Source organism: Bos taurus, chromosome 5, assembly GCF_002263795.3.
Source record: "Bos taurus isolate L1 Dominette 01449 registration number 42190680 breed Hereford chromosome 5, ARS-UCD2.0, whole genome shotgun sequence".
Classification (NCBI taxonomy): Eukaryota; Metazoa; Chordata; class Mammalia; order Artiodactyla; family Bovidae; genus Bos; species Bos taurus.
This window is the reverse complement of record NC_037332.1, coordinates 70,398,181-70,412,344: the sequence shown is the minus strand read 5'-3', so window position 1 is coordinate 70,412,344 and position 14,164 is coordinate 70,398,181. Positions and strand designations below refer to the sequence as shown.

Sequence of the window (14,164 nt, the reverse complement as noted above, 5' to 3'; positions counted from 1 at the left end):
GGATCCAAGTTCTGGCAGTTTAGTCATGAGATGAAAGATGGAATTTTGCATAATTCTGAGCTTGTAAATGTCCTATAGTGGTGGTGGTTTAGTCACTAAGTTATGTCCAACTCTGGCAACCCCATGGACTCCAGCCAGCCAGGAACCTCTGTCCATGGGATTTCCCAGGCAAGAATACTGGTCTTATAGACCACAGACTTAAAGAGGAACTTTTAAAGATGAAACTATTACCCTTCCTCCTCTCTCCTTTTCAGAATAAAGGTCCATTTTTCACTCCTAAGGAATTCACTCATTGCAGCAAATAGTCTGGGAACAATGCTCGTGTATTAGGGAATCGGGGGCTGCTGGGGTTAAAGGTGCCTGGAATGGAAACATGCCTCATGGATCATACTGACATCCAAACAAGCACCTTGGAAGGAGAAGGGCTGAGCTGGGATGACCTGCAGTGTAGCCACTGTCGGCTGCTGCTTTCCGTGGCCTCCAGAGTGTTCTTTTAGCTGACAGGAAAAGTCACTGAGGTGAAAGGAGGACACAAAAGAAATCCCAAGCCAAAGCTGAAATTTACTTTCTGGTGCACTGAGTTGGGCTCCCCAGGCATCTGCTTGGTCTTTTCTCTTTGCTGGGACCCTGAGAGGGATGGATAGAGATGCCCTGCCTGTGCTCTCCAACAATTCAAGCTTGAGGTCTGTGAAAGGAGACAGGTCTCTGGGGCTGTGTTTAGAAACATTCAGCTGCAGTGCTGCCCAGCGTGGAAAGAGCTGCAGAACCACGGAGGCATCCTTCAGTTCTGCCACAGCCCTGTGAGTGGACTCTTAGAGCTCGTGCTGGTTAAAGCAAATTTTCAGTTTGGATTCAAGTTTGTTGATAAGTGAATCTTAGTAAAATCGAGGCAACAAGAAACTGCTTTCCACTTTTCAAATACTTGTTTTTTTTTTTTTCAGTAGTCACTGCTGAGATGGGAAATGGAATGATTATCTAATACGCTTCCCTGAGAGCTCAACTGATGGAAGAGTCTGCCTGCAATGCAGGAGACCCTGGTTTGATTCCTGGGTTGGGAAGATCCACTGGAGAAGGGATAGGTTACCCACTTCAGTATTCTTGGACTTCCCTTGTGGCTTAGTTGGTAAAGAATCCACCTGCAATGTGGGAGACCTGGGTTCAATCCTTGGGTTGAGAAGATCCCCTGGAGAAAGGAAAGGCTATCCACTCCAGTATCCTAGCCTGGAGAATTCCATGGACTGTATAAGTCCATGGGGTCACAAAGAGTCAGACAGGACCAAGCAACTTTCACTTCACTTCGTTTCAGCAGGAGGGCAGGAAGATTGGAAAAGGGCTTCGCAATAGCCTTTAAAAAGTTTATATTCTTGGACCCATTAATTTCACTCTGGAATTTATCTTAAGAATTGGAACTGCAAATAGTGGCTTTCAAGGATTGTATAATAAACACTGTTTTTGGAAAACTGTGCAGAGCAACTGCCACACACTCACCTTTGTGGAAATTCCCCTTCTCCTGTGGTGGAAACGTTACAGAGCCCAAACTTACCCTGTTCACTGCACGACAGGCCAGTAAATCAGGGGAGACGAACTGTTGGAACAAGGAATAACGATTTTAATTGGAAAGCTAGCAGACGGATATGATGACACACCCGCCTCTCCAAAAACTATCTCCTTTCAAGCCAGGTTCGGGCTCCTTTTATATAGGAGGGGGAGGGGGCGGAAACCACCGCGGCACTGACCAATGGTTGGGTGGGACCACTAACGGTCTCCGGTGGACTGTTGCTCACTAACGGTCGCTTGCTTGGGGGAGGGGCCCACTGTGGCGTCAACCAATCGCTGAGTGGGGCTACTATAACGCGTGCCTGCCTCGTGCCCCTGCACCAGCCCCCCCACCCCCACCACCCGGCCCCGCTAGCAGAAAGGTGTGATGCCAAGAAGCAGCCGGGAATGAAGAAGCACCTGGCCGCTCCAAGCCACTCCAGTAACGTCATCTTCCAGGCCTTGCTGAAGTGAGGCATGCAAGTGTCAGAGATCACAATGGCCACGCAGAGGCAGTTGATGTGCGCATTAACCAGGATCACTGAAGCAGCGGATGCTGTGGACTTAACCCATGAGCAACTTGTGACCAGGAAGCTGGCCCGGGAGCTGGCACGCCAGGAGCAGAGCGGCCAGTGCCGGCTGGCCTGGTGGGCTGGGGATGGGGTAGGGTACTGCTTAAGAAAGGAAGGAGGGTTGGGGCTGGGGAGGCCACTACTACTGCAGGAATGCCATTTTATCACACATCTCAGCCCCCTACTGACTGGAGGAAGTGGGACAGGGCACCTGACCTAAATGGGGTCAGTGAGCATTCCTACTGAAACCAGCAGGACCCTGTGGGGCTCCTGGGCACAAAAGCCTTTATGTGCCCTCTCCCCATTCTTGTTTGCAGGGAAACAGGCTTCCCTCAGCATCCTAACCTTCCCTGAGTTCCACAGGACAGAGTCAAACAACTGCTAATCTGAGAAGGGAAGGGATGTGGAGACAAAGGAGAAGCAATCAAGAAACAATAGTACTGCCTTGGCAGTTCCGACTAAGGGATATACATAACAATATCTTTGAGCTGTTTTGCAGATACTGAAACCCCTACCAGGTGGGAGGAATTAATGTTGTGCCGCCCATAAGTATGTAGACCCTAGACCAGTTGGAACCAAACGGTTGATGATGCTGACTCCCAGTTTCCTCACCATTCACTCATCATTCTCTTTTGAGAATGTCTGTGAGCTGATTATGCCCTCCTCTTTGAACCATTTTACTATGAAACTCCTAACCATCCCCTTCAGGTCGGGACACATAGTTCTGAGGACATTTGCCCTCTGTGGTCCCCTTTGCCTGGCAAAGCAATAAAAACTTCTACTTAACTAAAACCCTGTCTCCAAGATTTAATTTGGTACAGTGGTTCATGTGTGCATAGCCACTCAGTCATGGCCACCTCTTTGTGACCCTATGGAATGTAGGCCCAGGCTCCTCTGTCCATGGGATTTTCTAGGCAAGAATAGTGGAGCAGGTTGCCATTTCCTACTCCAGGGGATCTTCCTGACCCAGGGATCAAACTCACATCTCCTGTGTCTCTTGCATTGAAGGCAGATTCTCTACCACTGAGTCACCAGGGAAGCCCTTGGTACAGGGGTACAGAGGCCAAATTTCTGGGTACACTACCTCTTTGATCAGTCATCATTTATTGATCCAGGTAATTTTTCAAGTAGTGTCTCACTTGCATTTGAAATATTGCAAATGTTTCAGTTCAGTTCAGTTCAGTCGCTCAGTCGTGTCCGACTCTTTGTGACCCCATGAATCACAGCACACCAGGCCTCCCTGTCCATCACCAACTCCCGGAGTTCACTCAGACCCATGTCCATCAAGTCAGTGATGCCATCCAGCCATCTCATTCTCTGTCGTCCCTTTCTTCTCCTGCCCCCAATCCCTCCCAGCATCAGAGTCTTTTCCAATGAGTCAACTCTTCGCATGAGCTGGCCAAAGTACTGGAATTTCAGCTTTAGCATCATTCCTTCCAAAGAAATCCCAGGGCTGATCTCCTTCAGAATGGACTGGTTGGATCTCCTTGCAGTCCAAGGGACTCTCAAGAGTCTTCTCCAACACCGCATTTCAAAGGCATCAGTTCTTCCGCACTCAGCTTACTTCACAGTCCAACTCTCACATCCATACATGACCACTGGAAAAACCATAGCCTTGACTAGACAGACCTTTGCTGGCAAAGTAATGTCTCTGCTTCTCAATATGCTATCTAGGTTAGTTATAACTTTTCTTCCAAGGAGTAAGTGTCTTTTAATTTCATGGCTATTACCATCTGCAGTGATTTTGGAGCCCCCAAAAATAAAGTCTGACACTGTTTCCACTGTTTACCCATCTATTTCCCATGAAATGATGGGACCAGATGCCATGATCTTCGTTTTCTGAATGTTGAGCTTTAAGCCAACTTTTTCACTCTCCTCTTTCACTTTCATCAAGAGGCTTTTTAGTTCCTCTTCATTTTCTGCCATAAGGGTGATGTCATCTGCATATCTGAGGTTACTGATATTTCTCCCGGCAATCTTGATTCCAGCTTGTGCTTCTTCCAACCCAGCGTTTCTCATTAAGTACTCTGCATATCAGTTAAATAAGCAGGGTGACAATATACAGCCTTGACATACTCCTTTCCCGATTTGGAAACAGTCTGTTGTTCCATGTCCAGTTCTAACTGTTGCTTCCTGACCTGCATATAGGTTTCTCAAGAGGCAGATCAGGTGGTCTGGTATTCCCATCTCTTTCAGAATTTTCCACAGTTTATTGTGATCCACACAGTCAAAGGCTTTGGCATAGTCAATAAAGTAAATGTTTAGTGCAGCATTATTAATAGCAAAACTTGGGGACATAAAATGTGTTCTAATTTACAACTGGTTCAGTAAACTATCAGTTCATTTCAGTCCCTCAGTCATGTTTGACTCTTTGTGACCCCATGGACTGCAGCATACCAGGCTTCCCTGTCCATTACCAACTCCCGGAATTTGCTCAAACTCATGTCCATTGAGTCGGTGATGCCATCCAACCATCTCATCCTCAAGTAAATGTACCAAGTAAAATATGATACATCGATAAATGGAGTACAGTATTGTGATCATACCATCAGTATTCAAACATATGTAATATCTTCCATTTAAAAAATATCCTCCCTTGATTCACCAAGTCATCCTCCATCCCACAACCCATATATTTTCCTTTTTTGCAAAACTCCTAGGAAGATTTATCTAAACTCACTGTACTGGTCTCTACTATCATTCTTTCCAGAATCCCCCACTAATCAGGCTTTGCTCCACCAAAATTGTTCTTCAAGTCACCAATGACCATGTTGCCAGTTCCATTGGCCAATTCTCAGTCCTCATTTTCTAGAGCTTATCAGCAGCATTTGACAGATAAATAGCTTACATCTTCTTGGAATTCTTCCTCCATTTGTTTCTGAAATTTGACACTCTTATTCTCCTACTTCCCTGTTCACTCTTTCTCAGTCATTTTTACTGGTTCTTTTCCCTTCTCCCCACTTCTAGATACTGTAGGGCCCAAAACTTAGTCCTCAAATCTCTACTCTTTTCCCTTTATACTCCCTTAATGACCTCTTTTGCCCATTGCTTTACATTTACCTATGTGCTGATAACTTCCAAGTTCTAACTCCAACTTGGGTTTCTCCCCTGAACTCCAGATTCCTATATTAAAATGCTTACTCTATTTCTGTACTTGGATATCTAATAGGTATCCCAAACTTGTCTAAAACTGGATTCTTCATTTCCCCTAAACCCTGACATCCATATCTGAAATTTTCTCTTCCCCCAGTCATCCAATTAGTAAATGGGCACTACTATTCACTTTGTTGTCCAAGACTGTATATTAATAGGAGCTGGGTAGTAGATAACAGGTGATTTTCCTGTTTTTCTTTATGTGCATGTATGCTAAATGGCTTCAATTCATGTCTGACTCTTTGCAACCCTATGGACTGTGCCTATGCCCTAGGCCCACAAGGATCCTCGGTCCATGGAATTCTCCAGGCAAGAATGCTGGAGTGGGTTACCATGCCCTCTTTCAGGGTATCTTCTGTTGAATAAGCAGGACTGATCAGAGGAAGAACCAATCATATTAGAGAAGAGAAAGGACTCAAGAATAAACTGTAGATATGGACACTGAATTTAAGGCAATGGGTACAAAATGCAAAGACCTGGTAGAAAAAAAAAAAAAACAGGTAAAGTAAGGAGGTGGAAACTGCAAAATTTTTGCATCCTTTTGAACAGGAAGGTAAGGTAGCCAAGAGCACCTGAAATTTGACCAAAAGGAGCAGCAGGTCGCTGTGAGATGGAAAGTTATAGGACTTGGCATTACTGCATGTGCTTGGACCATACTATTTGGTCTGAGTTCTAGACTAGGAAGGGCTTCCGGGGTGATGCAGTAGATAAAGAACTCGTCTGAAATGCAGGAGATGCAGGCAGATGTGAGTTCAATCCCCAGGTCTAGAAGATCCTTGTAGGAGGACATGGCAACCCACTCCAGTATTTTTGCCTGGAGAATCTCATGGACAGAGGAGCTGGTCGACTGCAGTCCATAGGATCACAAAGAGTCGGACATGACTGAAGCAACTGAGCATGGGCACTAGACTAGGAAAGAATGACACCTGAGACTCAGTTCAAAATTCCTTCTCCTTAGGATTACTCCTGAAGTATCACAGAGAGTATAAATAGGACAAGTATGTGAGAGTGTGAGCTTGGGCCCCATTCTCTCTTATCTCAAAGTTCAGTTCAGTTCAGTACAGTCACTCAGTCATGTCCAACTCTTTGCAACCCCATGGACTGCAGCATGCCAGGCCTTCCTGTCCATCACCAACTTCCGGAGTTTACTCAAACTCATGTCCATTGAGTCGGTGTTGCCATCCAACCATCTCATCCTCTGTCATCCCCTTCTCCTCCTGCCTTCAATCTTTCCCAGCATCAGGCTCTTTTCAAATGAGTCCGTTCTTCACATCACGTGACCAAAGTATTGGAGTTTCAGCTTCAGCATCACTCCTTCCAATGAATATTCAGGGCTGATTTCCTTTAGGATGGACTGGTTGGATCTCCTTGCAGTCCAAGGGACTCTCAAGTCTTCTCCAACACCACAGTTCAAAAGCATCAATTCTTCGGTGCTCAGCTTTCTTTATAGTCCAACTCTCACTTTCATACGTGACTACTGGAAAAACCATAGCTTTGACTAGATGGACCTTTGTTGGCAAAGTAATGTCTCTGCTTTTTGATATGCTGTCTAGGTTGGTCATAGCTTTTCTTCCAAGGAGCAAGCATCTTTTAATTTCATGGCTGCAGTCACCACCCAGAGTGATTTTGGAGCCCCCCAAAATAAAGTCTGTCACTGCCTCCACTGTTTCCCCTTCTATTTGCCATTAAATGATGGGACCAGATGCCATGATCTTAGTTTTCTGAATGTTGATTTTAAGCCAACTTTTTCACTCTCCTCTTTCATCAAGAAGCTCTTTAGTTCCTCTTCACTTTCTGCCATAAGGGTGGTGTCATCTGCATATCTGAGATTATTGATATTTCTCCCGGCAATCTTGATTCCAGCTTGTGCTTCATCCAGCCCAGCATCTCTCATGATGTACTCTGCATATAAGTTAAATAAGCAGGGTGACAATATACAGCCTTGACATACTCCTTTCCCGATTTGGAACCAGTCTGTTGTTCATGTTCAGCTCTAACTGTTGCTTCCTAACCTGCATACAGATTTCTCAGGAGGCAGGCCAGGTGGTCTGGTATTCCCATCTCTCTAAGAATTTTCCACAGTTTATTGTGATCCACACAGTCAAAGGCTTTGGCATAGTCAATAAAACAGAAGTAGATGTTTTTCTGGAACTCTCTTGCTTTTTCCATGATCCAACAGATGTTGGCAATTTAATCTCTGGTTCCTCTGCCTTTTCTAAACCCAGCTTGAACATGAAAGTTCACGGCTCACATACTGTTCACATACTGTTGAAGCCTGGCTTGAAAAATTTTGAGCATTACTTTGCTAGCGTGTGAGATGAGTGCAATTTTGCCGTAGTTTGAGCATTCTTAGGCATTGTCTTTCTTTGGGATTGGAATGAAAGCTGACCTTTTCCAGTCCTGTGGCCACTGCTGAGTTTTCCAAATTTTCTGGCATATTATCTCAAAGAGCTGCACCTAAACTTAGCCCATGCTGAGTGAGTCTCTGCCAGGTCAAAGGAGCATAGAATCACAGACTCAGTGCATTCTATACCCCAAGGCAGTGGCTAGAAACAACTAGTATTACCAAATAAGGCAGCAACTGTGCTTCTCAGCCAGTTGGGTCATCTAAGCTGAAGGTTCTGGTTCCAAGACTTGAAATTTTGCACGAGGGTAATCTTCCACTATGTGCACCTGCGCTTCAAGGACAGGAGGTTTTTGTTTCTCTCTTCCTAGGAGCTTTCTATGTATATGACTAGCCATGGAAATCTGTACTAGTCAGTGTTCTGCAGAGAAACAGAACAGGATGTGTGAATGTATAGAGAGATTGATGTTAAGGAATTGGCTCACATGATTGGAGACTGGAGACTCACGGAAGAGTTTCATGTCATGTGCTGGCAAGAACTGCTCTTTGCGGGGGCAGGAGAGGCAAAGGGTTCTAGACAGGCCTTCACTTGATTGAATGAAACCCACCCACGTTGTGGAGGGTAATCTGCTTTAGTCAAAGTTCACTGATTTAAATGTTAATATTCAAAAAAGCACCTTCACGAACATCCAGAATAATGTTTGACCAAATATCTGGCCACATTTTAAAACAGTAATATTTTTGAGGCATAAAATTAGCCATCACAACAGCCTCACTACAACTAAGGGACTTCATATGAGGCAACTCCATGCAAGTGAAGTAAAAAAAATCATGGTCTAACTGGAGCCACTTTGGGACAACATCAGAGAAGGGATCTGGGATAGGTTTGTGTAGGAGAGGGAACACATAAGTTGTTGTTCAGTCTCTCCAATGTGTCTGACTCTTTGCAGCCCCATGGAGTGCAGCACGCCAGGCTTCCCTGTCCATCACCAACTCCCAGAGTTTGTTCGAACTTATGTCCATTGACTTGGTGATACCATCCAACCATCTCATCCTCTGTTGTTCCCTTATGCTGTTTTCAATCTTTCCCAGCATCACAGTCTTTTCCAATGAGTCAGTTCTTCGCATCAGGTGACCAAAGTATTGGAGCTTCAGCTTCAACATCAGTTCTTCCTATGAATATTCAGGACTGATTTCCTTTAGAATTGACTGGTTTGACCTCCTCGCTGTCCAAGGGACTCTTAAGAGTCTTCTCCAACACCACAGTTTGAAAGCCTCACTTCTTCAACTCTCAGCCTTCTTTATGGTCCAACTCTCACATCCGTACATGAATACTGGAAAAATCATAGGTTTGATTATACAGGTCTTTGTTGGCAAAGTGATGTCTCTGTTTTTGAATACACGGTTTATGTTTGTAGTAGCTTTTCTTCCAAGAAGCAAGTGTATAAATGGCTTAAATTGAGCCAGTACATTTTAGAGCTTCTGGGTTCTGAATGATGTATTCATTTTTTTCCTAGCAATTCATATGGAGTCCATGTAGATAATAAACCATGTGGTTGTATATTTGAAATCTTCCACCTGCTCCTCCCACTGGCATCACTGCCTAGAAGGAACCTTGAATGTCTGGGGAATGTCAGGAGCTCATTCACCTGTTGACTGGGACCACATCAACTCTGGCTACTGATTAGATTCTACAGTACACGAAGGCCCAACACACCTGACTGTGATCATCAGAGAAGAACAAGGAAGAAATGCATACTTTCCTATTTTATAAATTTCCCACAAAAATGATCAAAATACATTTTTATATAACAAATATAACAATAACAACAAATATGAATTGTATACTTATTAACAGGAGAGGCAGGAGAGCAGAGTGTATGGGGTCAGGAAATAAGAGCGCGCAAACAGCAGAACTGGGACAGACACCAGGCACAGTTCACCTTTTAGAGGTTGTTTCCCCTGGGCCTCACCCAAGTCACTGGTTGTACTTGATTCCTTTGTTCTCCATTCCTGTCATGAATCTAACCTTGAGTCCTGGATTCTGACATAACCTGTTATTTGACTCTTACAATCTATTTTTCTGAACTCCACCTATGAGATTGAATATGGTCAATTTTATAACAAATGTTATAGAGGAAGTCTGAGCTTTTTTCCTAACATTTATTTCAGATTGTCTTGGTAATATGAATTTTTTTCAAGTTATTTTGCCATTTCTTATTTATAAAATCATAGATTGCAGGGCTGGATGATATCTTAGAGAGTAGGGAGGAAAAGTGAGACCCCAGGAGGATCAATGGCTCAGGACCATCAAATCCATGAGATGAGCCTCTGCTCCAGCTCACCTGTTCTTCCAATGCTCCCTCCGCTGCATCACAGGGAGAAAAAACGAGCTGTGTTACCAGAGAGAAGCAGAATTCCCTTCTTGCCAACAGAGGCACTCGACTCCTTCCACATATTGCACGTTACTCTGAGAATTAATAGCACAATTTGGTACTAAACAAAATGGCTCATGTGGCTGATCTGGCTCGAGTGAAAAATCAGCAAAATGGAGACTTGAGTGTCTCTGGATGATAATCGGGTGCGATCCCTGAAGGGGTATGACAAATGTATTAAAGTCTTTCTGCAAAGCCAATTTTGGGCAATGATCTGATTGCTGGATAAATCATACCAGGAAATTGAAACAAGTGGTGAGGATGGCACAAGCAGGGTACATTATAGGGTAGCAAACAATTCCCTATGCCTTGGAGAAATCACTCTATCAGAGGTGGAGAGGAACCATTCAGCATGTCCAGGAAAATAATGAGAGACAAGGAAGAAATTAAGAGAGTATATGAGATACACAAATCAAAAGGACAAATGGATGTTAGAAGCAGCCTGGAATTAAAAGTAAGTCAGAGCTGATGGCTAAAGAAGAAGCTGAAAGGGGACAGAAAAACTGCAAGGGAAACAAAAGCCAAAAAATATACTTCGTTCTCAATAGTTCATGGACTTGATGATTTATTCATAGTACATTTTTTCATGCCAGTTTAGACTGATGTACCCATGAGGTATAGGACTACCATCCTCTCTCTCGGCTAGCCAGCCAATACACAGAGAATGCAAATTAGTGTGAAGCTGGGGGCTTTCCTGGTAGCTCAGCAGTAATGAATCCGCCTGCCAGTGCAGGAGACATGGGTTCAATCCCTGATCTGGAAAGATCCCACATGCTGCAGAGCAACTAAGCCCATGTGCCACAACTAGTGAGCCTGTACTCTAGAGCCTGGGAACCACAACTACTGACCCCATGCACCCCAACTACACCCACATACTCTAGAGCTCCTGCTCTGAGACAAGAGGAGCCACTGCAATGAGAAACCTATGCACCACCATGAAGAGAAGCCCCTGCTGGCCATAGCTAGAGAAAATCCTGTACACCAATGAAGACCCAGCGCAGCCAAAAAATAAAAATAAAAAATAAATAAAATGTTTAAAAATCAGTGTGATGCTAAGTAAAGCATGAACAGGAGATCAATTTGTTGAAGTTTTAGCTATCAACCATTTATTGACTTATTCAATTATTCAAACATACATAAAGAGCATCTAATATGTAACAGGCACTGTAGTAAAGCACAAAAATACACAAGATTGCTGTGGTCCCTGTCTTCATTGAGCTAACACTCTAAAGGAGGAGGGTGAGGGGAGTGATGTACTACCAAGACACATAGAAGTGATTTGGGGTATTAGCTTCTGATGGCTTGCACATCAGGACTGTATTCTACTACATATAGCAGAAACTCTAAGTAATAGTGGATTAAACAATTAGAGATTTATTTTTCACACACTATAAGAAATACAGGTAGATAGAGATATCTTTTTTGCACATAAAAATATAAACATAGGCTGTCCAAAGGTGCAACTGCTCAAGCATGACACCAGGATCCAAATTGGGTCTGTTTTCTAGACAAGGAGTGTGGCATAGTGGTTAAATCTAGGACTGTTGGCATCAGACTGTTACCTATTGTGGTGGTTGTTGTTCGTCAGTCTCTAACTTGTGTCCAACTCTTCGTGACCCTTCCAGGCTCCTCTGTCCCTGGCATTTCCTAGACAAGAATATTGGATCAGATTGCCATTTCCTTCTCCAGGGGATCTTTCCAGACCAAAGACTGAACCCACGTTTCCTGCTTTGCCAGGCAGATTCTTTACCACTGAGCCACCAAGGATGCTTGTTAACTCATTATTAAATCTTGGTTCTGCTACTTATTATCCATAGACTTTGACAAAGTTACTTAACCTCCTTCTAGTTTTTCAGTTTTCTTGTCTGTAAAACAGCAATGAAAATAATAGCCCCCCACATAAATAAAGTCAACTGATCATTGACAAAAAGCAAAAGCAATGTGATGCAGCAAAAGGAGTCTTTTCAACAAATGGTTCTGAAATAACTGGGCATCCACATGTGAAAAAGTGAATTAGATATATACTTTATACCTTCACAAAAATTAACTGAAACGAAGTACAGATATAAGTGTAAGATGCAAAACTATAAAATTCCTACAAAATAACATAGGAGAAAACCTAAATGACCTTGGATATGATGATGCTTTTTTAGATACAACATGAAAGACACAATCCATGGAAGAAATAACTGATAAGCTGGATGTCATTAAAATTAAAAACTTAAACTCTGCAAAAAAACAATGTCAAGGAAATGAAAAAACAAGGCACAGACTGGGAGAAGATATTTGCAATAGACACATCTGATAAAGAACCATTATCCAAAATATATGTACAAGGAACACAAACAATTCAATTAAAAAACAGGACAAAGATCTTAACAGACAGCTCACCAAAGACGATATGCAGATTGCAAATAAGCATAAGCACATTAAAAGATGCTTTACATCTTGTGTCATGAGGAAAATGCAAACCAGAACCATAAGATACCACTACACACCTTTTAGAACGGCCAAAATCCAGAACACTGATGCACCAAATACTGGCGAAGATGTGGAAACTTTAAACAAGAACTCTCATTTATTCCACTGGGAGTGCAAAATAGTAAAGACACTTGGGAAGACTTCTTGGCAGTTTTTTTTTTTTTTTAATCAAAGTAAACATACTCTTACCATACGATCCAATAATCGAGCTCCTTGGTATCTACCCAAAGGAGTTGAAGGCTTGCATCCACACAAAAACCTACACACAGATGTTTGCGGCAGCTTTATTCATAATTGTCAAAACTTGGAAGCAACCGAGATATCTTTCCATAGGTGAATGGATGAATAAGTTGTGGTATATCCAGGACACTGGAATATTTTTCAGTGCAAAAGAAATGAGTTATCAAGGGACATATGCACACCCATGGCTAATTCATGTTGATGTTTGACAGAAAACAACAAAATTCTGTAAAGCAATTATCCTTCAATCAAAAAATAAATAATTTTTTAAAAAAAGAAATGAATTACCAAACCATGGAAACACATGGAGGAATCTTGAATGTGCCTCACTAAATGGAAGAAGCCAATCTGAGAAGGCTATATACTATATGATTCCATAAGACATTCTGGAAAATGCAAAACTATGGAGGCAGTAAAAATATCAGTGGTTGCCAGGGGCTAAGGAAAAGGATGACTAGGCAGAACACAGAGGCTTTTAGGGCAGTGAAATTACTATGCATGATATTATAATATTGGATACATTTCACTACACATATGTCAAACTCATAGAACATACAACACAAGAGTGAACCTTAATGTAAACTATCGATTTGGGGGTGATTATGATGAGTCAAGGTAGGTTCATCAATTGTAACAAATGAACTACTCCAGTGGGTAATGTTGACAATGGGCGAGGCTGTGTGAGGGCATGTGGGGTAGTCTTTGCACCTCCCTCCTCGATTTTGCTGTGAACCTAAAACTTGTCTTTAAAAAATTGTCTTTCGAATAACAGCCTTTACCTCCTAGGCCTATTGAAAGGATTAATAGTTTATTATGTGCAAACTGCTGAAATAGTGAAATAGGCAATGTGTACATGTTATTACAATTGTTAATACTCACACTGGGGCTTGTCCTTGTGCTCTGGACTCTCATAATCTCAAGAAGGCTGTTGCATCCTCAGGCATATAGTATTCTGGATAGGAAGAAGGAGAAAGAATGACAGATGAATGGATAAAGAATATGTGGTATGTATATGCAATGAAATATTACTCAGCCATAAAAAATAATGAATTTGAGTCAGTTGTAGTGAGGTGAATGAACCTAAAGCCTGTTATACAGAATGAAGTAAGTCAGAAAAAAAACATTGTATATTAACATTTATATGTGGAATCCAGAAAAAAATTTTTTAAAGTACTGATAATCCTGTTTTTAGGGGGGAAAAACTGGAGACAGAGGTAGAGAACAGACTTGTGAACACAGCAGGAGAAGGAGATAGTGGAAGGAATTGAGGTAGCATTGACATATATACACCATCATGTGTAAAATAGCTGGTGGGAGGCCCCTGTATAACACAGGGAGCGCAGCCTGGCACTCTATGATGACCTAGAGAGGTGAGATGGGAGGGGAAAGGGAGGTTCAGAAAG

The 14,164-nt window shown here is 42.7% G+C and overlaps 1 protein-coding gene and 1 long non-coding RNA gene across 26 annotated transcripts in view; one reads left to right on the top strand and one right to left on the bottom strand.

Annotated features, from left to right (window-relative positions):
- LOC132345313 (uncharacterized) overlaps positions 1–13,716 on the bottom strand; it is a 68,680-nt gene extending 54,964 nt beyond the window's left edge. For 3 of the 25 annotated variants that reach the window (XR_009494569.1, XR_009494583.1, XR_009494586.1), the window contains exons 1-2: positions 1,737–1,826; positions 1,544–1,585 (exon numbers count right to left, since the gene is read on the bottom strand). Coding sequence is in view for 4 of the 25 variants with exons in the window: in XM_059886985.1 (XP_059742968.1) it covers positions 1,489–1,585; positions 1,737–2,015 (376 nt within the window). In the remaining 21 variants the exon portion in view is untranslated. Of the gene's footprint in view, positions 1–1,488; positions 2,016–13,640 lie in introns of those variants that run through there. The other 22 variants (XM_059886985.1, XM_059886984.1, XM_059886983.1 and 19 more) reach the window with 16 other exon arrangements.
- Positions 2,095–9,439, top strand: LOC132345314 (uncharacterized). Its single transcript, XR_009494589.1, has 2 exons — positions 2,095–2,183; positions 9,123–9,439. It is a non-coding gene; the product is annotated as an uncharacterized lncRNA (long non-coding RNA).
- Positions 13,717–14,164: the final 448 nt, after the last annotated feature.